Source organism: Sander lucioperca, chromosome 6 (assembly GCF_008315115.2).
Source record: "Sander lucioperca isolate FBNREF2018 chromosome 6, SLUC_FBN_1.2, whole genome shotgun sequence".
In the NCBI taxonomy this organism is placed as follows: Eukaryota; Metazoa; Chordata; class Actinopteri; order Perciformes; family Percidae; genus Sander; species Sander lucioperca.
Window position 1 is genome coordinate 6,116,030 of NC_050178.1, and position 26,789 is coordinate 6,142,818.

Below are 26,789 nucleotides of genomic sequence, written 5' to 3' on the forward strand. Positions count from 1 at the left end.
TTTGGACTGGTCCAGCCTGACAAGTAGGTTTGTTGACACTGTATCTTCCCATCTAAAGGTGTCAGGTGCAATCACAGCAGTTTCTTTTTTATTTATTTGTAAATACCTTTAGAAAAAATGTGTTATGCATCCCAATACTACAGTTTGTTATCATTTCATTATCACAATCATCTACTATTCGGTAGAAATAGTGCTAGCATACTTTAACAAAGTGAACAATGGGTGCAAAGAGTGATTAGATGACAAAGATGGCGCACCCTTTTGCAACTACAGTGTTATATGTGAGGATTTCACATGCACTGTGTTACAAAGAAAGCACTTAATACAAAACAAAACAGGCCTTAAGCAGATTTAGCCCTACAGGAATGCTCTTTAAGACAGGTTACGTCAACAATAGGTGTATTGCTTTTTTAATACGTAAACACAGATACATACAAAATACACCAAAAAATGTAATCAAAATCATACACTAAGCACAAGTTTTATTTACCTAATATTTCTATGTCAGAATGCTTTTTCTAACACAATATGAGCTTTGTGTCTTACAGCATGACTGAGTTTTCTTGATCTGGTCTTTTTTTTGTGATCAACTTTTTTTATTGGCATCTTCAGACATACAAAACAAATTCCACAATGTGTGACAGGTAATAGCAGATGATGCACAGAACAGATAAACACAAATTGCTTGATCTGGTCTTGAGTAACAACAATGTGTCTCACTGACAGAGATGCCACTATGATGACATAATGATCATGCATACTGTACCATGTAACAGAATTGTATAATTTCCTCATGGGCGCTTACTGTTAACCGGAAAGTAAGTGCAGAGCATCACACTCTTATTAAGAGTTTTTTCCAGTTTTTGGCTCACTGCTTCTTGCGCAGGTGGACGTATAGGACTCCACTAACCAGGAGGAGAGGGACACACAGCCACGCCAGGATGAAACAGTAGCCAAAGCGTCCCTTGCTTAGATCTCTGGAGTCACTTAAGATCTCCTTTCTGTGGAAGGTGAAGATGAGGCAAGCAGCAAAGGTTGTGAAACCTGCAAGAGTAACACATTAAAAAACGTTAGTTCCAATTCTCATCACAGTCATATTAAATACACATTAGAGATTAATGAAGATGTCTACTTAAATATTTAGTAACAAATGTTTTGTTTTTCTTCTTGTCAACAAATACCACAAAAAGACCAAAGCCAACAATGCATTAGTCCGTCTCTCAATTCTTTCCGCCTTCCCTAAACTGTCTGTGGCAGTCAGCTTCAAGCCCATTGGTTTCTACTGAAGATGTAAATCTTAAAAAAAAAATGGACCAAACATTTATTTGTAGGTTTTAGCAAATGTTACAGTAGTAAATAGTGCTTTTGTTAGGGACTATTTTTAGCTGCAGATTGATACCCATTTGGCGCTCTAGAAACTATTTACAGCAGCAGGACGGTGAATGTAGGACTGAATGAAAATAAACTACATTGTCCATATGGTCATCGAAATGAGTATACAGGCATCATGATTCATAATGGAGTAGAAAATAGCAGAGGTTGATTTTATTTATCAAGTCACACCCTGATATAGAGGTCTACTCTACAACTATACAACTATAAAAAAACAAAAGCCACTTTCAAAAAAGTAGTGCAGTTAAGATATTACTGTCATAAGAAATAATAGCTTTGATAGTCCTTGAAAGAATGAAAACATAAAATGTTGTCAGGTTTTTATTTTCATTGACAAAATTGTATATGGCTTATGGAATAAGACACCTGCAAAGGCCTGACAGAGGCCTGTGAAGTAGAAGAGTCCTCCTTTGGATATGGTGAACAGCTGACCGAGAAAAACCAGGAAGGAGATGGAGGAGAAGACCACAGAGAGGACCATGAGGGCCTGGACAGACTGCAGCCAGTCTGGGAGTGCACGTCAGAGAATGAGAGTAAAATACTGAGTCACAAGCAAAACACAATGCAAAATATAACCAGTGAATAAACGAACCAGCATGCACATGTATGCAGGCAAGCACGCAGAGAAATACTGCATTTACCGCTTTCATTAGTAGCAGCACACATCCAGGTCTTTGTGGCATTATCATGGAAGCAGTTATACCAGAGGTCTGTGATTTCTAAATCATCCCATATCCACCAGGACTGCAGAAAGAAAGAAATATTTTTTATTATTATTATTTAATATATATCAGATTTCAAAGACTGAATGGCACAGTGCACAAAACCACAGTTAGTATTAGATGATGTGCAGCATTTTCAACAGTTTGGTTTTATTCACACTACACAGGGACAGTGACATCTACTGTAAGAAGAAAGACAACACAAGTTAAGGCATCAGTTTACATGTGTATCACCTTCTCCAGGGTAGCGACGAGGAGCATAGCCAAGGTGACCAGATGCAGCACAGTTATGAATATGAGCAGGAAGACCATGGCTGCTTGGAGATGAGGGAAAAGTCTGGTATCCTGCATAAAAAACAACCCTGCTGTGTTATTTTTTATTATAGGATGGTGTCTGTACAAATCCATTTATGTTATTATTGGTGGTTCCAAATAGAACCAACCAGCTCTGTAGTCAAAGAAACACCATTTCGTCCATGTCATTTAAAATGGCCAGCAGATTTCTGAAGGCAGTGGCCTGTAACAGTGGACCCTCTATCTGCCTCTTGAGGAAACTCTGAGCACCCTTATCATGGATCTCAACATCTGCACTGACGTCTCTGGCATCTCTGCCCATTTATTAGGCCACAAGCATGCAATGTCTCCAGTGCCTGTTCAGTCTCTGAGGATCAGAACATGACCTCCCTGTAACTGTTGTAAACAAGCATGTAGTCTGAACTATCTACCAAAAGTCTGACATACTGTTGTGTCCTTTTTTATGAATCTGGGTACAAACTTTATACCTACTATAAAAGGATGATAATCTGTCATTCAGGTTTAATGTACAGAAAAAGAAAAAAAAAACTATGATCATATTCTTTGATATTCCTTTTCTTAATATCTTCAAACACATTCCCCAATAACCCACACCAAAGAAAGCTAAGGCATATAAGTTAAATGACAACAACTCTGAATAAGAGTGATGAATGACTCAATAATTTGATCCACTTTTTCCATCAGAGACACAAAAAGAGGAAATCACATTATTAAGTAAGACTTGTTCCTTTTTCGTTTAAGTTCCCCTAGATATAGTTATAAAAACACTAGATACAAAAATAAATAAAGACAGACAGTAGTGGCCTACTTACGCACAGTAAAAACTAAATAAGGAATTATTCAAAAACATGTGTGCTGTTTTTCTACTATAATATATGTGGTTAAATCTAGAAAGGGCATAATACACAAATCAAATGCATTTAATTTTTCCAATCAAAAGTTGAGTCTAAAATATCAAAACTGTGCATTTGGTACATTTGTTTCTGTGGCCAGAAAGAGAGACTGCTGCTTGGTTTCACAATTCATTAAATCTATTTTCAAATACAAGCCTAAATGTAGGACTAAAGGAAAATCTACTAAATGTAGACATTTCCTTTTCCTAAATTACCTTTCCACAACTGTACAGTACCCTTTCAGGAGTGGGTATTCTACGCCTTGCACATGTTTGTCTTTCCCACCAAGCTCTGCCCATAGAGGAGAACAACTGTTGCTATTAAATTGTGGACAATTCAGAGAGGCATGTGTTTGATTACATAGTACTACATCTGGTTTATGTAACATTTTGAGGTAACTGGCACAGACGAATGAAAGTAACCACAGAAATTGCAAGCACTGTGGAAGAACAGAAAAGCATCCTCATAAACATTATAATAAACAATAAGTAATAATAATAAAATATCATAATCATATCATGAAGGACTCTTGGCACATTTGGGTGTGACATGCATCTCATGTGGCAATAGTTACATCATACTTAACTGTGTGAAAATCCAGGAATGACATTTCTGTTTATTCCAACATAAGCCAGATGAAGTTCTTACCCTTCAGCTTCAGTGCCTTTGAGTCTGTACCCTTGACTGTCTTTGATTTTTTTTCTCCCAGTTGTTGTTATCCTCCCTCTTTGCTCTTTTTGTCCTCACAGACGTTTTAGCTCCAAAACTTTGAGAGAAGGGTACAGATGAGGAATGTGGAGTTAGATATAGGAGGAGTTCTCAACACCCATTTCCTCTAAAGTTTCTCTGCCCTCCCCCTCAAATCTGTGGTCTGGACCAACCAACTCAACACCAAAAATAACATTCCTCCAGACCTGCATAAACACAGAACATGTTCTCAAAAGATGTATTGCCGACATCCAATCTGCATTGAAATTTGGAACAAAATGTGATGAGGTAATGATCTATTAGTCAGACTTTACCGAAGGACAAATATAATCACACATTAAAACACAATTGTCATTACTCTAACAGTGATATGTGGGTGGGCAATGGTTACATTTTGCCACACTTTTGTGCCAGCGCTGCACATGTACTAATGCTGTTCTTCCGGCAGTGCAGCTTGGCATGAAGACCACCACAGTTGTTTCAGAGTGAGGGGATTGAAAGGCAGGAAGTATGACTGATTGCTGCCCACTTGTAACTGGAAATGTGCAGGAAATCTCAGACCCAAGACTACAGACAGGTTTATTTGGTCTCCAAAATTGATGTTGTCATTAGAGCCCAACTGATATATCGGCGGGCCGATATTATCGGCCGATATTGGGCATTTTCCAAACTATCGGTATCAGCATTTATAATGGCCGATAAATGAATATTTAAAAAATAAAATAAAAACGGACGAAACACCCTTCAACCATGTTATGAGTGTTGGCATTGCATAGTTTGTCCACCAGATTGCACTCTACAATGTCCCTGTTGGCAACACTCTTTGATTTTTTTTGTTGTTATTGTGTTTTTGTTCAAAAGACTTTATAAAAACATATATCGGCCGATATATCGGAATATCAGATTTTTAAATCACCAAATATTTGTTTCGATATCGGCCTTAAAAATCCTTCATCGGTCGGGCTCAAGTTGTCATGTGTGTAAATGAAGACACACTTGTAAACACATTACTGGCAGCTGCAGCAACAATGGATGCCTGTAAACAAATTATGAGTAATATTTCTTTAATTAACCAATAAGCAGTGATAGACAAAGTATTCAGATTCTTTACTTAAAGTGCTCATATTATGCTCATTGTCAGGTTCATAATTGTATTTAGAGGTTGTACCAGAATAAGTTTATCAGCAAAATGTACTTGAAGTATTAAAAGTAAAGAACTCTGCAGGGGAAAAAAATGGCCACTATATTTATATATGTGTTATATAGGCAGAGGTGGGATACACCTCAGTTTTATAGTTTAATACAACAATGCATGCATAACAACTAAGTAGCCTACCTCAAATTAAAAATAGGACTTAGTTAATTAGTTACATTCCACCACTGCCAGTAATAGAAGCATTGCATACTTTTAGTCTAGATTAAGCCAAAGATTATGTGAAATGGATTCTTACACCAAGTTTGTTTTTTTACTAATGTTTACCAGTGAATCTAAACTATTCACACTGTTAACGGTCCCACAAGACTCCTTCAAGGACCCACGGACAGCCCACAATCCTTGTGCGCGTTTTTACAACAAGTAACAGAACCTCGGCTCGCACCACTACTTCCAACCACAGACAATTATACTTTACTGTTGGTTCAGCTTCAACCCTTATCACGTTTTCGCTGGTATTGACGTGGAAGTCTCGAGTAGTTATACTGTCTCAAAGTTTGTAGGGAGTTGAGTGAGTGCGTACCGTTAACGTTAACGAGAACGGGGAGACGGACTCGAATGTTTACGTCGCAGTGTTCTAGAACGCGAGGCCGAGTTCTGTCTCGATGCCAGTGTGAGTGGATTTTCGGTGTTCGGAGTCGATCTCGGACTTTTTGAAAAAACGACAAAAAAATCAAGCTGTAATATGATGTGATTGATAAACTACGATCTAAAGTTATTTCCCACCGTAGGACAAATGGATCAACCAGAGGTACCGAACACATTCTACTTTTTCTTCGTTAAACTTAGTCGCTATCTAACCTAAACTTTAGCTAGCTAAAACTTTAGACCGTCAAACAGTGATGAATGTATCTCTGCAAGCTGGTGATTAAATTACATTAACCCATCAACATACAGTTGTTACCCTTTTTCCCATGTAATTTAAGGGTTGAAAGCGTCACGTTAGTCAAGTTAATACTATCACACAACACAGTATCATCCGCTTGATCTCGAAAAGCTATGATGTTTTTTTTTTGTTTTTTTTTATGGCTGCGCCATTTCATCAAATGGAAACGTTGTAGATGTCTTGCAATACATTTTCCTACTGGTATTCATCCTGATAGTTTGCATCTTTTGACTTTGGGATCTTCACTAGCATGTAAAACAAAGTGCTATGGGTTTCAGCAAGTGTGGCTGCTGAGCATGCGATTATAATGACTTTTAAGGGGTGAACGTTAATACACAGGATAAAGTGTGGTCAGTTAACTGTTATAGGCTGTTCAACTGAAACACATTGGCAATGCCAGCTGTCTCCACTGAGAGAAACAGCTGTTCCCCAAAATGTGCTAACAACTTTAGTCACAGCTAAGAGGAGTGTCAGTTATCTCACTCTAGTTCAGAGTTAGAGATACTTATCTTCATTCATAAGGATTGTTTTGACATCTTGAGATGTAACATGTAAGCAGCATCACTCCCAGGAAAAAAAACACAAGGTTGATAATCACCTAATCTTATCCTAAAACGTTGTTAATGTATTTTAATATTTTAGCATCATCAGTTTCCCTTACATGAAGTGAACTGAAGTGGCAGGGTGAGATAAAAAAAAATACATATTTTAATAATGATATCCTATTCACACAGTAAAATTACATAATGTTCACATTAGAGACTAATTGGAAATAGGGCTGGGCGATATGGAGAAAATCAAATATCACGATATTTTTGACCAAATACCTCGATATCGATACCGCAACGATACTGTAGTGTTGACTATTGGTGCTTTCACAAAATATTTACACAATGAGATTTTAGATAAATAATCATCAGCAATGTGGATATAATGACTAAGTGGGTAAAGGCAAATAATAAAACAGTTACAACAGTCTGGTAAGTTCAGAAAATGAAATAACTTTACTGTAATGTAGCTAGGGCTGGGCAATATATCGACATTATATCGATATCGTGATATGAGACTAGGTATCGTCTTAGATTTTGGATATCGTAATATCATAATATGGCATAAGTATTGTCTTTTCCTGGTTTTAAAGGCTGCATTACAGTAAAGTGATGTAATTTTCTTACTTACCAGACTAACTGTTCTATTATTTGCCTTTACCCACGATCACCTATCGATATAATATCGATATATTGCCCAGCTCTAATTGGAAAGATGTAATTCAGTTTCTCCTCCAACAATGCAAGACAGTAAGCCCTTTGTAAGTATGAGATAAGGTGGTTTGTCTGTGATCATGTCCACATACAATCACCCATACCATCTCTAGGAGGAGCCGGAGCAGATTGCCACATGGTTCAGTGAGGAGGGACTCACTCTTGACTCCCCTAAGGAGGCTAAGCTGCATTTGCTATGGAGTGCCCTCCAGCGCACAAGAAGTTGTCTGAGCAGTGTGACATGGGAACTGGACACCCAGCGCTCACAGCACTTAGCAGAGATGGCGGAGGTAAGTTATTGCTGTTGAATTACCAGTGACACTAGAAATTGTCAAGAAGAGCAAAAATAAATGAAGGTTTGTGTCCACTTTCTGTCTGTAAGGTACGCAAGTCCTTGGAGCAGATCCGAATCTTTACAGAGCACAAAGATGTTTTGGCTCAGGAGATACAAGACGAAAACGATCAGCTCAAGGAGCAGCTGCGACGCCTAATATCCCTTCAAGGTTGGACATTTTTACCTGCATGAGACGTAGTGACAAAATTCAAACTTCTGGATCTTTATCTGCACTATGACAAAGTCTTTTAAAACTGTTGTATGTTTTTTTCCCCCCAATAGATTACATATTTTAAGAATATATTGCAGGCATTTTTGTCTTATACACTGAAGGCTTTCAACTTATCAGTTTTTACTAGTGCTGTAAGTTAAACGCGTTATTATATATTATATTATTATATTTTTTATCGCAAGATTAACGTTCTTTTTGGCCTAGCAACCTTTGTAGTTTTTTTCACGTGCTGTTGCAACAACTAGTAACGTTAGAAAAACTCCAACACCACACTGGATCTAGCTAGACCGGAAACAAAACAACAGGCACGCTGCACACACTTGTTTGGGCTTGCGAGCCGGCCAAAGAGTAGTAGGCTAACGTTACGTTTTGAGTGGATGGCCAGTGAGAGACGCCGAAATGGATGCTAATAAGATTCTAAATGGAAAGTTTACTTTTAAAAAGTTGCCAAATGGTTCCTTTGACAAGACCAAAGTGATCTGTGTGTTTTGTCGTTGTGAACTGAGCTATCATCGCAGCACGTCTAGTCTGAAATACCACTTGATGGCAGGCACACAGCTGATGCGGATTCTCCACCCCCTCGTCAAAGCCAGGCGACAATGGATGACTTCAGACCATAGACTGTATATTAATATTAACAGTCTATGCTTCAGACAGAAGCACATGGATACCACAACTAAGAATAAACTTAAAAAAACATTTGCACAAAGCAAGCTGATCCACTTTTCCATGTTGATAAGAGCATTAAAATGAGAAAAAATAATGGGCCAAAAAGAAATCAAGGATTTAGAATAGATAAAAATGTGCGATTAATTGTGATTAATTGCGCGTTAACTATGACATTAATGCAATTAATCGCAATTAAATATTTTAATCGTTTGACAGCACTAGTTTTTATGTTATCATTCACAAGTTTTTCTTCAACAAGCCATGTTAGCTGTCCTATCTTTTTTTCTAGATTATTTTTTGGGGCATTTTTAAGGCCTTTATTTCCACATGAGAGATGAAGACATGAAAGGGGAGAGAGAGGGGGAATGACATGCAGCAAAAGGCTGCAGGTTGGAATTGAACCTGTGGCCACTGCGTCAAGGAGTAAACCTCTATATGTGTGTACCTGCTCTACCAACTGAGCTAACCCAGCCACAGCAGTCCTGTGGCTGGGTATCTTGATGGATAATTTTCTAAGACATGTCATTCTTAAAGTTAGCCCCGCCGGGACTCTCTCATCCACTGTGTCCCGGATGGTTCCATAGAAAAGCCCAGGAAGAAATAACTGAGAGTCCACGGGTAACGGGAATGGGGCAACGTAAAAGGTTGCAGGCAGACAGGCACATATGCAGAGTCAGGTTCCAGGTAACAGGAAACGTGTTGCAGGGTAAGGGGCTGGAAAGCAACAGCAAGTCACAACATTGACAATCTGGCGGAGAATGAGTGGAAATGGGCTGGTTATATATTGCAGGTCTGATGAGGGAAAGTGGAAACAGGTGAATGAGAGAGTCAGGTGGCTGCGACAGGTGGGAAAGTCTGGTAGATGGATGGGGAATGACAGTACAGGGGCCTGGGGAAGTGGGAATGTGGCAGAACAGCAGAATGGACAAAACAGGACTAAGGCAGACCAATCAGTTTTAGTCTTCATCCTTGAAGAAGACATGTTGGCAAAGCTGACTTAAACTGCCTTCTTGACACAAGATCCCAGACAAGACAAGACCCCAGACACCCCCAGTCCACAGATATTCAGATTTTAAAGCATTAAAAATCCTACTCTGTCATCATTCTCTGTTGTGATAGATGCCCAGATAAGCGAGGTGGCTAAGATGCTGTACCAGCAGGGTCTCACAGAGTTGATTCACAGCAGCCCCAGTGAGCAGGTGGCCTATCTCCTGGTGGAGAGAGCCTCCTTACTTGAGATGAGTGAGGATCCTAACAATCTGATGGGTGATGGAAACACAGCCAGCCCGCTGGGGTCTGAAGCCCAGGCACTGAACAACAGTGCACACCAGGTTAGAGGAAGAACCTTCAAGATTTTGTTTCAGTGTTAAAAGGGCATGCTGTACAGATACATTTCTCTGTGGGCAAAGAACTTATTCTATTATTTTAAGTATCTAATGTTATTCCACAGTCTTCCCACAAGGGGGCACCACGTCACAGCCAGAGCCCATGGAAGAGACTCTTTGGACTCCACAAAGCTTCACAGAGCAAACATACTTTTATTCCTGTATGTCATTTTATCTAGAGTAATGTTCCTGTATCCCATACTAACAAAAGTACAGCACTTGTCAGTTGCAAAGTCAGGAACTATCAGCCACGCTGACTTCGTTTTTGTGTATCCTAAAGTGCACGCTTGAATATGAGGATCTTTTTGCATGTTTCAAAACGTCCGGTTTAGCAGTATCAACATAAACATTAACAACTTATTTTTTGTTCCAGTGTTATTAAGCTTTGTTACCAGCTCAAGCTAGGGAACTTTGCATGTCAGGAGAAATTAAAGATACTACACTACTGATGCATCTTGATCCAGTGCACTTCTCAAGGTCTCTTGTCTGTTCTTGCATGTATTTATGAACATTTCTTGTTTGTATGCATTGGGTTCTCTTCAAAATAGGGTTATCAAATTCAATTTTGGTCATTTGGTCAGTTTGCTCTTTCCCTTTCTCTTTAGGCTGAGGCCAGGCATTTGGCTGGCCAGGCAAGCAGCATGGAGAGGAAATGTTCCCGTCTGGAGCGGGACCTGGAGGAGGGCTCCCGCCGACTGGCCATGGCCCACAATGAGATCCGCCGTTTGACTGATGAGCTGGAGTCTGCTCATTTGACTCAAAGAGCTTATGGTGAGAGATATCAATTAGCTACTTACAAGCAAACTGTGTCATTCTCAAAGCGATTTCTCATGGTAATAACACAGTACACTATCACCACTATGTCAACATTGCCTCTATTTTTCAGGAAATCCTATTTCATTAAATCTAGGTTGCCATCACTGCTAGATAAGAAAACATCACAAACGTTCAGCAGAATCCTTAATAAATATTGTATATTACTAGCATTCAGAAGTTGTTTTACCATCATACCATATCCAAACAGACTCTGAACTAAAACTGAAGTTACCACCAACTTTCACTGCTCTAAATTGAAGAGGAAACTATGCCAGCAACTTTATTTTTATTCGTAATGTTTTTTAGAGCCTGAACTGCAGGCAGCACAGCAGGAGGTGGAGCAGTTCAGACAGGAAGTACAAAAACTGAAGAAATATGGTGAGTCTGTTTCCAAAGAATATGTTGTTGAGTTTATATTGGGTGTCAAAAAAGAGACAAGATATGTTGCTTGCACACCTGCTTACCCTGTTCACACAGGCTGGAGATTATTCCAGCATGCACTGGGTGAGCGGCAAGGAACACCCTGGTCACCAGTCTATATTTAAACAAAAACACTCATATTCGTACCTTAATACAATTTACATTCCATTTTACATAACCTGCAAGGGCCAGATGAATAAACAATGCGTTCGCCTTTTCCCACACAAAGGAAGATAAATATATATAAAGGAAGATTTAGCGACCAGGCATAGGACACGGGTTTAGCTGAGATAGCTGGGGTTGATATGATGAGGAGAAGATTGTACACAAATTTAAAGAGACGGATAATCTTGTTTTTAGGTTTTTTCCCAATTTCACTGATTGTGTTATTATTTTTGTACTACTCTACACAGCGTTCTGTTAAATGTTAATCAAAGGGGCATTTATAAAATTAGTTTAAATTTTTTATGAGTGATGAATTTCATAATTCTTTTACATTACATTTAAGCCATCATCTCCCTGTTAATGATAGTTTAATGTCATCCTGAATTGTGAAGTTGCAGTTTCAACTTGAGCACTATGAATGATCATCCTTCTGAAGTTTAATATTAATGATGATTGAGAAATTACCGCGATGATGGTTTGCAGTAAATGATGCATTACGAATAGCCACAGCTGTGAGTAATGACAGCTGCTCTGGCACCGTTGGAGAACCTCACCAATGGGACACAGTCAGTTAAATTACACTTTCTTTGCTGTATTTTTCATTGACAGGTCTAATGAGTGTGGAGCGGGCACAACTGTCGATATGCAAATGGATGTTTAAGGGTGTTTATACGTCCATTCATAGCTACCTGTAGGAGTGGAAATGAGGCTTGTGCGCCCAACTCGACGATTGATTGATTGAGATTTATAAAACAGAATCAGGTGACATGCGGCTTTACAAATCTGACCAAAAGAATGCGTATGCATATTTATGTCGTAAATACAGTTTTAGTCATGAATCTACAGAGTTGTATGCTTTTAGATGGTGGGAGGAAACTCACACGAACAGGAGGTGAATGTGCAACCTCCACAAAGAAACGCCCACCTGACTGAGCCACCTTGCTGCCCTCAACCTTACTTTGGCCGAGACGGTTTAACACAAATGCAAAAGCAACAACACAAATACAAAAGCTACAACACATATACTAAAAACACAACACAAACACAAAAGACAACAAAAATTCAGAAGACAACACAAATACAACAGCTACAACACAAATACAAAAGCCACAACACTGTCAAAATTAGAAAAATAAAAGCTTAAATCCCTGGGGATGATTCTGCTAGGTAAGTAGAATGGTCCACATTCACTGCTGTGTAGAAAAACAGTTGTGAATCCATGCACACAGTTTACAACTCAGTGGACACAGTTTACAAAACAGAGGGCAGTTTATAAACTGTGCATGCAGATTTGGAAATGGTCTATTTTCTCAGCTTACATGGACGCTCACTTCTGTTGTGGCTATAAAAAAAACAACAACGGAGGTTTTTTTATATAATATATTATTTTTAGCATTCGGGTTGTAGCTTTTGCACTCATGTTGTGGCTTTTATATTTGTGTTTTAGCTTTTGCATTTGTGTTGTAGCTTTTGCATTTGTGTTGAACCGTCTCGGCCACCGTAAGATGTGATACTCACATTTTGTTAAATTAAATAAAAATTGAAAAACTTAAATTATCAATGTTTGTATTTTCAGTATGCAACATGTTAAAATACTCAAAATCGACCAGCATTTCATAATCAAGAATGTGTGAAATCCTTTAACGTGTATTATTTATAATCCAATGAGTGCATTATCTGACTTCATTTCTAAAGACATGGTGGAACTGCGAAAGGCCAAAGAGCTGAACGATCGTCTGGACCTTGAGATCAGAGCCTTGAGGAGCAGGGTACGCACTCTGGATGCTGAGAAAAGCTTGATGCAGCAAACAGTAAGATACCTGCTGGAATAAAGTATTTTATTGGTACACATTATGGTGAGATAACACCACATTCAAGATTTTTTTTATTTTCCACAGTTTTTGCAGTAGAGACTTTTGACTTTCAGTAACAGAAAAAGCTTACATTTATAGTACTGGTAGGAACCACACACTTCACTCCCATTGATGCTTTGAGTTGGTAAGTTGTTACAAATTATAAATTAGGTGTGGGGATGGAACAAACACCTTATATTGGCCTAATTTGTGCCCACAAAGGCAGATATTTCAGTCTCTTATTTCAGACTGTGGGCCCACATTAAAAGTGGAGGTAAATCATACTTTTAGGTGTGTGTGCGAGTTCTGCATGTTGTAAAACACATTTACAATTAAGCCTGAACTAAGTGCTGTTGCCCTTTTCCGGCAAGTGTTGACTCAATAACATGACTGTCCTAAACTGAAACTGGACTGATTGTTAATCTGAATCAGTTGTTTTAATACAGACACGTTAAAATAGAGGCGGGTGACGAAGCCCTCCCTCTACGGCTCTCCCCGTCTCCGGAACAGCCAGGGCCATAGCCTTGGCGGTCTTCCCCTCTGCCACAAGCGGCTCCACTCTCCACCGCTAAAGCTCTCTTCTTGGACCTGCCAGAAATCATCAAGAAAGCAGCGGACCTTAGAGGCATAGCGATGCCGGCTGAACTCCCAGCCCCTGCTCGCGTCCAGGAGCTGCCGTCCAAACGAGCTCAGAACGGGCGTTTTCCCAGCCCGGGAAGCTGAAGGCTCCAGTTTCCCGCTATGCAACACAACATCTTCTAATATCAGCGACATAGCCTACGTTCACTTCACTCGGCTCAGCTCTCTACTAGGCTGCTGCGTTGGCTTATGATATCATCATAACAGAACTTTCACCTTTCAGTAACCTAAATCAAAATAATATCCAGAATATTTATCAAATGAAATTACAATGAAATTACAGTGATTTCCCTAAAGAATTATAAGCATATCCCTATTCTAGGAAATTATAAAATAATACTTCTAGGTCGCAACAACTGTGCATGCGCGAAGGGATAAACCCAATAGTGACAACCCTTAGAGGGCTGCGCCTATACTCATAGAATCTGGAGTTACAATAACGTAACTATCATTTTGTTTTCTATTTGTATTTAAATGTTCTTGTATTTTAATTTGTCGTATTGTATTACATTTTATTGTGAAGCACTTTGCGATTTTTATCTGTAAAAGGTGCTATACAAATAAACTTTACTTACTTACTTAATAAAGCAATGAACTGATAGTGTTATACACTGATAGTGATAACAGAGTATTCATTCTGTTATAACTGGAATTTTATGGAGGAAATATTTATTCATAATTCAAATTGAAAGTCCAAAGAGAAATTGAAAGTCCAAAGAGAAAACGAAGCGAGATCAAATTAAAAATATTATTATTTTTTTTTAAATTTTCCATTGATCAAATTAAAAATATATATATTTTTTTTAATTTTCCATTTGGCTTTTCCATTTGGATTTAATATTTGGCTTTTGAATTTCAATTTAACATTGGCTTTTCCATTTGGATTTAATATTTGGCTTTTGAATTTAAATTTAACATTGGCTTTTAATTTGGATTTAATATTTGGCTTTTCGATTTCAATTTAACACTGGATTTTCATTTGGATTTAATATTTGGCTTTTGAATTTACATTTAACATTGGCTTTACATTTGGACTTGACACATGTCAATATAAATGAGGAGGCGTGGCCCAAAGGCTGGTGGGAGGGTCTGAAACGAAAGGGGTGCAGAGGCCCCTTATGAACAGCAGGGGGAGCTGACTGCTGGGGAGCACACTGTTGAGCATCTGTCTGCAGCTTGGCCACCAGGCTGGCTTATCCTCTTATTTCACATGATAGAAACTGATGATGTAGGCTAAACACAAACCACATTTCATGCAACAACAGTGAAGTTTTCATGTAGATACTATAATTGGGCCTGTGTTAGTGAGGACTAGATTAGGACTGGATTTAAAGCTGATTCTGGTTTCCAACTTCGCCCCAGGTGTGTAAACACGGACGGAGACAACTTCTCTCTTTTGATGTTTTATTTAATTAAGCAACAGTACAAACATGGGTGTGGGTAGCTCTGCTACGTGTGTTTGTGTGTTGTCAGATCTTGAGGACATCATCAACAGTTTGTCCACCACTTGTTTATGGCTCAGTTTTATCAAGGGGCAAAGTGTTTTAAGGGGAGTTGTGCTTACCGCAGGTTGTACCCTCACTCCCTCATCTCTGTCCTTCTCCTCCTGAGTCTCCTACTGTGCATGCCACTGCCACTAACACCACTACCACTATCATCAGCCACGGGAGCACACCCGAAACTGCATGCAGGCAGAAATCCCAAAGAGGGTGCTGTTTAAAGATATGATTTCCTCTTCATTGTCTTGGTTAATGTTATCCTCACCTAGCGCCACTTCACAACTAGCTGCTTGGCTGTCTTTTCGCTTTTTTTCTTTCATTTGAGCCGCTTTGGTTAACTTTGTTTCATTTCCGACTCATCTTGCTTCGTCTCTGTATTAAACCTGTTTGAGTCGTGATTCACTCGGATCTTTAACCCGAGTCTTTAAATTGACTCACGAATTGCTAGTCTCTAGTAGCATTAACCCGGTTCAGTTGAGAATTCAATCTAAAATGATAACAGCGCCACACACAAACCTCTTGCAACATTAGCTTCTACTATGCTAGCCATCTTAGCTGCAAAAAGCTTTATAACTTACAATTTCGTAGGCAACAGCAACTCCACAAGTCAACACAAGCGCCTGAGTAAGCAGAGAGACAGTCCCGACCTGCAGACTCAGAGCCGGAAGCTCGCAGACCATGGGATTCACTCGAGAACTCACAACAAGGGCTCATGAGTCGGGGATTCATGAGTTGTCGGTGATTCATGAGTTGTCGGTGATTCACGAGTTTGCGCGAATCAGCCGGCTATGTGAGTGGATCTGATTCAGACGAGCGAGTGAAGTCTCTCTTCAAGCTCAGAGTAAAGCAAATCCACAACAAAAGTTGTGGACTTCTGAAATAACATAAAATGTTCTGCACATAGCCTAGCTAGGCCTACTGTAGGTTTTAGTGTATAAATGTAACATGTTAAATGCAATTAGGTCGAGCAGACGGTCCGAAACATTACAAGCCGTCTCTGCTCGGCTGGCTCGGCTCGCAGACAACTCATGAGTTGCCGACAACTCACGAGTCCTCGATGACTCGTGAGTTGTTGATGACTCGTGAGTTCTCGCGGGAGTCAGTCAATCCCGCGAATCAGTTGAATCAGCCGGCTACGTTGTCATGAGTGGATCTGATTCAGACGAGGGAGTGAGGTCTCTCCTCTAGCTCAGAGTAAAGCAAATCCACAACAAAAGCCATTCTTTCACTTCTGAAATAACATACAATGTTCTGCACATAGCCTAGCTAGGCCTACTGTAGGTTTGGTGTATAAATGTAGTATATTAAAATGTAGTATATTAAAATGCAATGTAAGCTCACCTTGGAACGCCGACAACTCGTTTTTTTTTTTGTCTTCAAAAAACTTTATTATTCAAGTACAGATACACATACACATTGAAAACATTACATGCATACATACATACATGAAAAAGGGGCGCATGGAACTTACATTAAAGAGGTTGTGAGTCATTGTGAATGTTCAGAGTCCGGATAATTTCATGTCATTTTTAAATGAATATTTGGTTTTCTTTCAGACCATTTACATTTATGGATATAACATTTGACAATGGAAAAACATGGCAAAAAAAAAAGCTTGCCTTTGATGTAGCATACAATACTGACTCAAGTGACTCACACAACCTGGATCAGTTTAGTGAGTGACTCAGAATAACCCAAATCCTTAAAAGGAATCGAGTTAGCCAGGCCTACTCTGTATGTGTACTTCCCACAGACAGTAAAAAATGGACACAGCGACCCCATAGACTCTGGACCATGCTCTGGACGGAGACCAGTCGGTACTTCCCAGTCCTCCTGTCACTGTGTGTTTACAAAGCCCGTCTACGGAAAGCCGTTCCACTCCCTATTAAGCCCCATTGTACCTACTTTGGTTGCAGTTCCACCAGAGTTCCACTGGGGGTGATCATGGTCCAGTGCAAAATGAATGGGACCCTATGGAGCTAGACGGCTAAATTTGTCTCTTTCGCCTGATTGTCATTGAGAAATCTCAGATTTGATTGTAGTTTTTGCAAGTTCAACATGGATTATAGGTCGAAAGTTGAATGAACGAGTACTTATGCCCTTTCGATTTGTTACAGGTTGAGTCGTTGTTGCCCATAACACGCTAGCATTCTGCTAATGAATGCTAATTGGTCAGTGAAGGACTGATTATGATCGGAGATCCCGCTTGACGGCATCCGAAGCAGAACCAGAATGCCAGAGTGAATATTTCGGCGTGGTCTTTAAAACATTAGCAAACCTCTTTCTAGCACGTGTATTAACAGGGAGAGTCTAACCTGTCAGCTGTGTTGTCGATGCCTCGAGAGAAAAAAGGAAGCGACTCAGAGCTTGCCGTAAAGCAGAATCTCTGGCCGTATATGTGTATGACGTCATTGACATTTTAAAAGGCTTTTTAGAACAAAAAAGCCACTTTAAAAAAATCTAACACCCAGCAGTGTGTATTTTCTTAGCCTCCCCTTTCAAATGCAACATTCAAATTACTAGACAAAAAATTATATTCTGAGAAAAGTGGATTTTGAGGGGTATAGCTCCATAGAGTCCCATTCATTCTGCACTGGCCTGTGAGCGCCCCCTATATGGAACTCTGGTGGAACTGCAACCAGTTCAGAAGCCGGAAGTAACGAGAGAGTGGAACTTCTTCCCATATTAGAAATTCTTTGGTGTTTATCTTTCGCGCCGTGCACCGTTACGGACTAGTCCATTTCATTGTGAAAGTAGGGGATGTATGTGTAGGTACAGATAACCATGAACTGTACATTTTAACTAACTACTACCTCAACGTTCAACGTATAAGTGTTTTGGGCCAGTCCAGTGTCAAATGAAAAAACAATGGGCTGCTGATCTAGGCCTACCACTTTATGGGCCGGTTCATGGGCTGGACCAAAAAAAAAAAAAAAAAGTTAAAAGTGTCGGCGGTCGGCCCAAAAAGCACATCGGCCCACCGGGAAAGTGCCCGGTATGCCAGATGGCCAGTTCGCCCTTGGTCAGGGCCCTATCTTGCACCCGGCACAGTGCGGTGCCAAGCCCAGTGTCTTTACTATTGTAAGACCGTCCAGTGCCCACGTCGTCTAAATAGCAAATGCACATTGCGGCCATGGGAGTGCTGCTCCTACGGGGAGGTGTGTTCAGGCGAATTCTTGGTGTATTGCTATCTTGAGGCAGTGGGAAGTGATTGCACCATTGACCAACAAAAACCTGGTCTAAAGTCAATAGCGCAGCATTTCATTGTTATTTTAACAGCGCATTAGTAAAAAGCTCCTAGGCTTATGCACAGCACGCGCACACTATGCTTGTTACATACACACAGGGAAGTGCAGCAGCAAACAAACATGCAAAAGATTACAAATAAAAATATTATGGTGCAAATCCGCAATGCGCCAAGGTACAAATGCGCCTGGCTTTTTAAAGGGAATGGTAGATGACATAGAAGACACTAAGTACAACCCTTTTGAACCATGCGCCTGGCGCTTGGACCCTTTTTTCCGCCGTCAAACTACCTAAAGTGGATTTAGACACGCACCTGCGCCATGTGCTTCATGCCGTGCGCTTAGATCGTTAAAATAGGGCCCTCAGTCTTTTAACTCCAGTATCAAACAGCTACAGATCTTTATCAGTATTGCTATTATGTATTTTAAAGGAGAGATGCCATTTAAATGTAGGATACAGTACACATCACAGACTAGTTGGTGTCTAATTTCAAATAAATCACCACTAGAAACCTATTTTTTCTCAAAATCCATGCTAGTGCATGTATGTGTTGAAAAAGTAACTTTTTGTTTCTTTTTCTTTTTTTTAAGTCTCAAGCAGCAGAGCTGGCACAGAGTAACCAGACCTGCAGGAATTTAGAGGAGGAAATAACTGCTCAGACAAGATGCTTTTTGGAAAAGAATGAAACTGTGAGTACATAAAAATAGGCTCATAGTAATGCAAGTTATCATGGATTGTTTGCATGGCTGTCAAACACACAACAACATGACACTGACTATACATTTCAGCTCTCTCACAACAAAATAAACTGCTTAAGTTTAATGATTATGAAGCATCATCCAAGTGTTGCCGGATGTGTGTATCCTACACTAGGTTGAGTGCAGTCAAGTTGAAAGATAATGGATTACTTGCAAATTACAAATGTATCACCTATGTATATTGTTATGAAATGATAAAACTCCCATCAGTCAAACCTCTAAAATGCATTGTGAATGTGGACCCTGTGCTGTAACAGACATTTAGTTATTACATTGATCTGCGTAATGCTTCTCAGGTGGCGTCTCTGCAGAGGGAGGTGGAGCGGCTGCAGTCAGCTCTGCAGGAGCAGCAGCAGCAGCAGCTCCTCACTGTGCAGGTTCAGGCCAACCAGGCTAATGAGTTAGCTAAAGTAAGTCTCACTGTGCAAATCCTTGAGCATTACATGAGAAGATTATATCTGCTTCAACTATCACTAAAGCATGCAGAGCAGAGCTGGATTTTATGTCAAACAGCAAAGGTTGAACACAGTTTGCTAAATCTTCATGTGCATGGATATCTCTGCAAATAAATTCAGTTTTTTACTGAACGGTCTCATACGTTTGTATTATTACAAGTTATGTGTCAAACACATTGGTATCAACAGACGTGATGCATGAAATGAAGTTGCAGTCGACACTTGTCAGAAAGTTTACCTGTTGTGCTTCCAGTCCCAGGCAACTGAAGTGACTCAGAGCAATGAGATCTGCAGAGATTTACAAAGTAAGCTCAGCGCTCAGTCCAGATGCCTTTTGGAGGAGTCAGAAGTGAGTGATTCAAAATATTAAAAGATTATTCAGAGGATTCAGATTATGTTAAAGACAAATTCATGAACAGACTACAATGGTCTTGTTTCTTATTACACGTTGTCAAAACCTTTTCTTATCCTTTCAGATACGTTCCCTTAAGCAGCAGCTGGATACCTCCCATAATGACCTGGATAAGCCTATAGCTACCACCTGCAGCAAAGAAAACAATCTTCAGGATCAAAAGTAGGATATTCTACCTCTATACAACATCCAGCAGCTACTTTACGTGCATTCCAACTCTCAATGTTGCAATAACACATAGGTTAGTGAAGGTTTCTGTGTGTGTGCTTGAAGGCTGTGGAAGCAAAAAGAGGCAGATTTGCAGCACTGTGAAAACACTCACTGTCATCTGAAAGACGACAAAGAGCTACAGACACAACTACAGCTGCTGCAGAACAAGGAAAACACACTGCGTAAGGTAATTTCTTATGTATTTCAATATACTGTAATTGGTAATTTATCAGGACTAGGTTTGGTTACATTTAACAACTTCCATTTATTGTACTGTACAACTGTCAGCCAGTACTAAAGGACAGAAACTGTTGCCACCCACATGTTAAGCTCATAGAAAACAAAGCTGTACAATAATTTAAATGTGCCAGCGTGAGCATAACGTACTGCATGCATCGTTTAACTGTTACTTCCTGTCTCTGCTGATGCCTGTACTTTGAATGCACAGGAGTGTCGTCATTGCCAAGAGGCAGTTAAAACTCTGTTGACAACCCAAGAGGAGTGCGAAACACTCAAGAAGGAGATCTGTGAAACCCTTAAATGCCTTGACAAAGAGCGGAGGTAACAGGCCCAAAGGTCTTGCCGTCAGCTAAAAAGCTTCAAAATTCCAGAAAACTAAAAAACACAATATAAATCTTGTAATTTTTTTATTTTAGCCAATACGATTTCTATGTATGAACAAACACCAAAGTAATGTGTTATTTTGTTCCATCTCCTTTACAGTAAATACCATGAAATGAAAGAAAAGCACAAGGCAAAACTATGTCGAGCCAAACAGAAATGTGATGGAGAAACCACATTGCGTGACAAGAAGATAAAAACTCTAGAGCGAGAACTGTCCTTTTGTTCCCATTCAGTAGCAAAGGTACATCTGCAGCTTTGTCCTACTTTACAAAAAAAAAAAAACCACAATGTTTTGAGGTGGGGCAACTGAATGTCATTCTTGTTTAAAATTCTATATCATCACTATTTATTTTATATTTAATACATTTTTTTATTCACATGACGGAGTTTAATATCAATATTTATTCCCACCTGTGTTAATATAAAATGTTTGCTCTGGAAAAAAGGATTACAGTTTTTTTTCTCCCTTCTGTAGCTTCAGTATGGTAATATATTGACTAAGTGACCACTGTAACAGGTTAATGTTAAACTGTGGTAATAAGTTCACAGGAGATGCCGAGTCATGGTGTAATTCCTGTATTATTACATATTTTTTTAATTAATGAGATTATGTGTAATTGGATGATGAATTGAAGGAATTCAAATAGTTTTTCTTTTCCAGGAAAAAGAGCTTACCATAAGCATTACTGCGGAAAATGATAAACTACTTGTTGAGAGGAGAAGGCTGCTACAACAGCTAAATGAGGAGGAGCACAACAAGAAAGACAGTAATCTTACAGCTTCTTTGTCCCAATGCAGGTGCTTAACTTACACAATCAACGCTTAACTGCTTGATGAAACACATTGAGTCCTACATGATTACTGCACATTTAACTAGTGTGTGTTGTTTGACAAAGAAGAAATATTTGTTTTGATCTCAAGGGTGGATTTTCTAGAGATGGAAAACAAGAAACTACGAAACAAAATACTTAACATGTCCAAACAGCTAGCTGTCCTGGAACGCGCCCTGCAAAACATGCAGTCATTCCAGTTTGCTGAGGTTCCGGGCACAGTTAAGTCTTCTTGATCTTTATATGCTGGAGTCTCTGCTGTTGTAGTTTGACCATTGTAAAGCTACTTTAGATCAACTGCCTCCCTAACTAGGGACACGGCTATAAGTCTGTAGCCATGCCAGCAACTATGTGAGACTGTAATGCTTCACAGACACCAGAAAACTAAATTGTTGCATGGATTGACAATACTTCATTAAAGTAATTATAAGTCATCCTGAGGGGGACATGAATGTGTGAAGCAATTCAATGGAAATTCATCCAACAGTTGTTGTGACATTTCACTAAAAACCATAAATGGAAACCTGCTGATGGCACTAGATGAAAAGTCAGAGGATTACCAAAGTCAGGAGGAATGTCTGTACAAAATATCCATCCAGCAATGTTAGTTGTTGAGAGATTTCAGTATGGATCAAAGAGGTGGACCAACCAACCAAAATTGCCATTCTGCCAGTCCTATACCAGTCCTAGAGCCATGCTGCTAGCATAGCTAAAATGGAGAAGCAACTTGGCTATTAGACCCTTTTGACAAGTTGGGTAAAAGATGTAAAGTTTGGCCTGAGAGTGGCATCAGAGGAACCCCGTCAGACATTGCTAATTTTCCTTTGAGGCTCAGCTGTACTTTTTCAGCCTCAGGAGAACTTGGCTCAACTGTAACTAATTGCAACTGTAATTAGCTAATGGCTTAGCTGTATACTAATGTTAGCATTAGCATGTTATAACACACTCACATTCAGGAGGTTAGCATGATAACGTGCTAAAATGTCATGGCAATCCATCTAATGATTGAGATATTGGATTATAGAGCAAAGTGTTTGACTGACAAATACTGATCGACCAACGTTGCTGAGCCATGCATCCACCTTTGCCAAATACAGTCTAATAAAAAGAGACCAATTCATTTTTTACCAATCTTACATTTTGTGTTTTATTTTGTTAGGAACGGAAGAAAACATCAAATCTTATGCAGGTTTTTAAATCCCTCCCTGTGCAGACTTCAAGGTAAGCCTGATCCCAATTCGGAATTTGAGCAAAACATGTTTCCTTGCTAAATAAAACACCACTAAATGAACTTTGATTCCGTCCCTAGTGTGATGATGCCTGAGCCGTCTGAAATTCAGGACTTATTGGACAATACTCAGAGCAAGCAGACAGCCGTGACCTACTACCCTCACTGTTTCATCTCTGGGCCTCTGTCTCGATCAGCAGAGATGGCCTACCTGAATCTTACATCTGCTCCGGGACGCTCAGACCACTTGACTCCCCCGGCCGCCCTCAGCAGCTCATAAAGTACATGTTCCTGAGATCTTCTGTCTGTCTGCAATGTGTACTGTACAGAAATCATTTTTATTTTTAAATTATTAAACTTTTATTTAATAATTTATTTAATTATTTTAAACTTTTCTTTCTCTTCCCTTACAATTACATTTTTAAGTTTATCCTGAGCACAACAACAATCTGGACATTTCCAGATCTCATCTTTTAACTGTTTAAAATCCAGACTTGTAACTTGAAAGTCTTAAAAAGTGACCTAATTTTAACACTTGAACTTCCCCTCAGTACTTGAAACAGTGTTTCCACATTCGTTCAGTTGCATTTCCTTTCCCTGCTCTCCTCCGTCTGTCACTCACGCGTCTCTCTCATCTAGGCCACACACACACACACACACACACACACACACACACACACACACAGTCCCTCCCCTCTGTGCACACAATGTCTGAATACAATGTTGTCAGTGTGTTAATGTTGGAGTCCCAACCCGACTCTTAGCAAACAAGCGATTGCGCCTTCTTTAGAAAGTTAACTATTCGCAAGTTTGCGGTAAAATGCAGTTGGGTTATCGGGGTCAAAACACTATATGTAGCAGCTGTGACTCAAATGTCATTAATCCCGACCCCCCCGGCGCCACCTCAAATTGCTTTCTGATCTGTGGGAAACAATGAGAAAACAGCCCACACACAACTGTCAGTTTTTATCTTTCATCTTGTTTGTACTTTTGCATATATGAGAACAAGCTGTTTGCACCACACTATGGGGCCAGTTGTGAGTATGAAACGACAGTATATAGTATACTGTAGCAACTCTTAATTCTAAAATGGCCTTGGGAGCCACAGCTCTGCAGCTTTAAATAAAATATGTAAATATATTATTGGCATTTAGACTAAGAAGAGTCATTTGACCAGTTGGCCTCTTGGTCTGTTTAACACACTAAGACATCTGAATAGACAGTTGCTAAATCTCAATAGATTACCAACCAATTTCTTAAATAGTGTTCACAGGTAAATCGGTTGGATGTTTCAGCTACTTGTCAGTGATAGCTTCACACGTTACCTCCATTTCAAACTATCATGCGTGCACAATATCAAAACATTGAGTAAAATGTATAATAGACCCAAGCTGCGTTCCGTTCCACAATGTACATACACATACAGAACACCCTGCAACGTCACAGACGGAGATATCCCTCCCTCTATGCGTACCTTGGATACGTTGCTGCTATTGTGGAAATTTTACACTACTGAAATGATATATTAAAACAAAAACTGTTACCATCACATAACTTATTCTATTGAAATGTAACTTGTGAATAAATGTGATTTGATTAATTTACAAGATGTACAGCGTCACTCCAGCGAGACACAATGACTAATGGGTTATTTAGCTGTCAACTTCCAGCTAAGTGATGAACCTTTGTTCAGTTCTTCCCTACACACTGCACTGTTCCCTTCGAACTGAGCATTTTTGCTCCGTACAGTTTGGAATCTTACTTAACATGGCTGGATACGCTGTGCAGTCCACTTCGCTGGGAACTACTAGGCGATCAGAACGCATCCCCAGATTAGGGTCTTATACTGTAAGTACTCAAACATATATACAGCAATACTACTCCACCACAACTTAAATATTTTAGAGAAGCAATGTGGCCGTATTACCATATATTCAATAAACAGCACCAGAAACACAGACCAAACTAAATCATCTTGATTATCGTCGCTTTACCATAGTCTCTAAAGTGCAGCCAGAGCAACTTTTTGGACAAAGCAAAATCACTTTCAGGAATGGCTTTTGATGGTCAGACCACCAGGCTGCAACAGGGTTGCAAAGAGGTCAAACATTTTCATTACACTTTAACGTGTATGTACTATTAAATTATGTAAATGAAATGAAATGCATTTTCCTTAAAATAAGGAAACATATCTGGGGCAAGGTGCTTTGGGATATTATATTTCTCTTTGAAAGATTCTTACAAATGTTCATTTTATCACCACGTCTTCCAAATTATTATTATTATTTAGAATCCTTAAAAAACAAACACAAATGAAGCTCAGCGTAAGTTCTTAAAGGAAGACTTCAAATTTCTTTTTTCATCACTCCTAATTGATCAGCTGTTCCATGGCATTCACTTGTCAGCAGACATCGGATTCAGCTGTTTCATTGTTAGTTAAACCAATCAGATACAATAAACATGTTCATATTTGCAAGGAAGTCTCTCCTGATTGAAGTACTGTCCTTGCAAAAAAGCAGCTCATGCATCAGTAAATGTATCCCAACATGCCAAGAATGCCACTCATACATCTGCTTAAAAAGTTATTGTTCACCAGAAAACTGCACACATCATTTTCAAGGTTAGGTTACAAAATACATTGCATTTGTACAAAAATGTAGAAAGAGGTCAGTCACAATCAATCCCACCAATAAATTGAAAGCTCTCCTGATCAAATTGAATTTCAGACTATAAAAAATTATATACACATAAATAAACCAAACTTGCAAAACCAGTGCAAAATGCAAATTTAAAAAAATAAAACTTTCACTATTGATTAAGCTCTAGGGATTTGTCAATGCAATCAATTAAAATCACTGGCTTCTATCCAAGCTTTACAAAAAGTTAAAAAACAAAATGAATTGAATTAACAGAAGAGGAAAAAGAAGTCAGATTAAACAATATGAAACATCTACATCCTGCACAACATCTTTGGGAAACAAAATGAAGCCACTGCCTTTGATGTAGTAATGGCATAATGCATTTATTACTATATTTGGATTTGGAGTTCTTTACTCCTTTTAACCCTTATCTCTGAATTATCTAAAGGCAAGGCTTCATTGACCTAAAGCTGCTCTATTGCTAGGGCTGTACCAAATGTTTATTGTCAGACTCTTTTTAGTCTCTTTTTGATAAGTCCATCTTCCTTTTCTGAGTTGCTTTGCAGTGTAGGCAGTTGTTACCAATGCTGGACAATAGGACTTTTTATCATAAACTTTTCATTTTTGTTGAATTGGAAAGATTTTGTTTGATATTTGTCTGACTTGAAGGTTTATTTGGTTACCAGAATACATGTTGTTTGGCTCATGTTGACATTTTGTGGTCATAGAGACTAAGTACATTAAGATTACAGATCATCTACAGTCTGTTGTAGATTAACATCAGCAACAGATCACCTGTTAAGCATTTAAACAGGCTACACTGTCAAAATCACATGGAGACTGTGTATAAACTGATATATGGGTCTAATAACATTTTCATAAGTTGGAATTTGATCTAACAGGATGTGACTTCTTGTACCAACTGCGGGCTATTTGAAATGGCTGGAAACTATCTGACTGACCGCAGCTTTTTGTCTCCGCCCC

The 26,789-nt window shown here is 39.2% G+C and overlaps 2 protein-coding genes and 1 long non-coding RNA gene across 4 annotated transcripts; 1 reads left to right on the forward strand and 2 right to left on the reverse strand.

Moving 5' to 3' along the window:
* Positions 1-591: 591 nt before the first annotated feature.
* On the reverse strand, positions 592-4,094 carry si:dkey-264d12.4 (epithelial membrane protein 3). The gene is made up of 5 exons (XM_036001849.1): positions 3,971-4,094; positions 2,349-2,459; positions 2,034-2,136; positions 1,759-1,899; positions 592-1,044 (listed from the first exon to the last, which is right to left on the reverse strand). The coding sequence occupies exons 2-5, from the start codon at positions 2,424-2,426 to the stop codon at positions 869-871; spliced, it is 498 nt and encodes a 165-aa protein (XP_035857742.1). The 5' UTR covers positions 2,427-2,459; positions 3,971-4,094; the 3' UTR covers positions 592-868.
* Positions 4,095-5,577: 1,483 nt separating this feature from the next.
* Positions 5,578-23,526, forward strand: si:dkey-264d12.5 (coiled-coil domain-containing protein 30). 2 transcript variants are annotated; one of them, XM_031301598.2, is made up of 19 exons: positions 5,578-5,994; positions 7,505-7,681; positions 7,774-7,894; positions 9,746-9,957; positions 10,077-10,172; positions 10,617-10,782; positions 11,134-11,205; positions 13,108-13,223; positions 19,240-19,338; positions 19,704-19,817; positions 20,116-20,211; positions 20,339-20,436; positions 20,548-20,671; positions 20,933-21,045; positions 21,208-21,349; positions 21,770-21,906; positions 22,030-22,159; positions 23,098-23,159; positions 23,248-23,526. In XM_031301598.2, the coding sequence occupies exons 1-19, from the start codon at positions 5,980-5,982 to the stop codon at positions 23,444-23,446; spliced, it is 2,289 nt and encodes a 762-aa protein (XP_031157458.1). In that variant the 5' UTR covers positions 5,578-5,979; the 3' UTR covers positions 23,447-23,526. The 2 variants fall into 2 exon arrangements, with proteins under 2 accessions (XP_031157458.1, XP_031157459.1); XM_031301599.2 differs by lacking the exons at positions 11,134-11,205; positions 19,240-19,338; positions 20,116-20,211.
* Positions 16,576-26,479, reverse strand: LOC118495224. Its single transcript, XR_004897543.1, has 3 exons — positions 25,477-26,479; positions 21,148-21,152; positions 16,576-16,587 (listed from the first exon to the last, which is right to left on the reverse strand). It is a non-coding gene; the product is annotated as an uncharacterized LOC118495224 (long non-coding RNA).
* Positions 26,480-26,789: the final 310 nt, after the last annotated feature.

Coding starts and splice junctions, on each gene's coding strand:
- si:dkey-264d12.4 (XM_036001849.1), bottom strand. CDS start 2,426: ATGGTCTTCCTGCTCATATTCATAACTGTGCTGCATCTGGTCACCTTG. Junction 1,900..2,033: donor TGCTGCTACTAATGAAAGCG/GTAAATGCAGTA, acceptor GTGCACTCCCAG/ACTGGCTGCAGTCTGTCCAG. Junction 1,045..1,758: donor CCTCTGTCAGGCCTTTGCAG/GTGTCTTATTCC, acceptor TTACTCTTGCAG/GTTTCACAACCTTTGCTGCT.
- si:dkey-264d12.5 (XM_031301598.2), top strand. Junction 9,958..10,076: donor TGAACAACAGTGCACACCAG/GTTAGAGGAAGA, acceptor GTTATTCCACAG/TCTTCCCACAAGGGGGCACC. Junction 20,437..20,547: donor AACAATCTTCAGGATCAAAA/GTAGGATATTCT, acceptor GTGTGCTTGAAG/GCTGTGGAAGCAAAAAGAGG.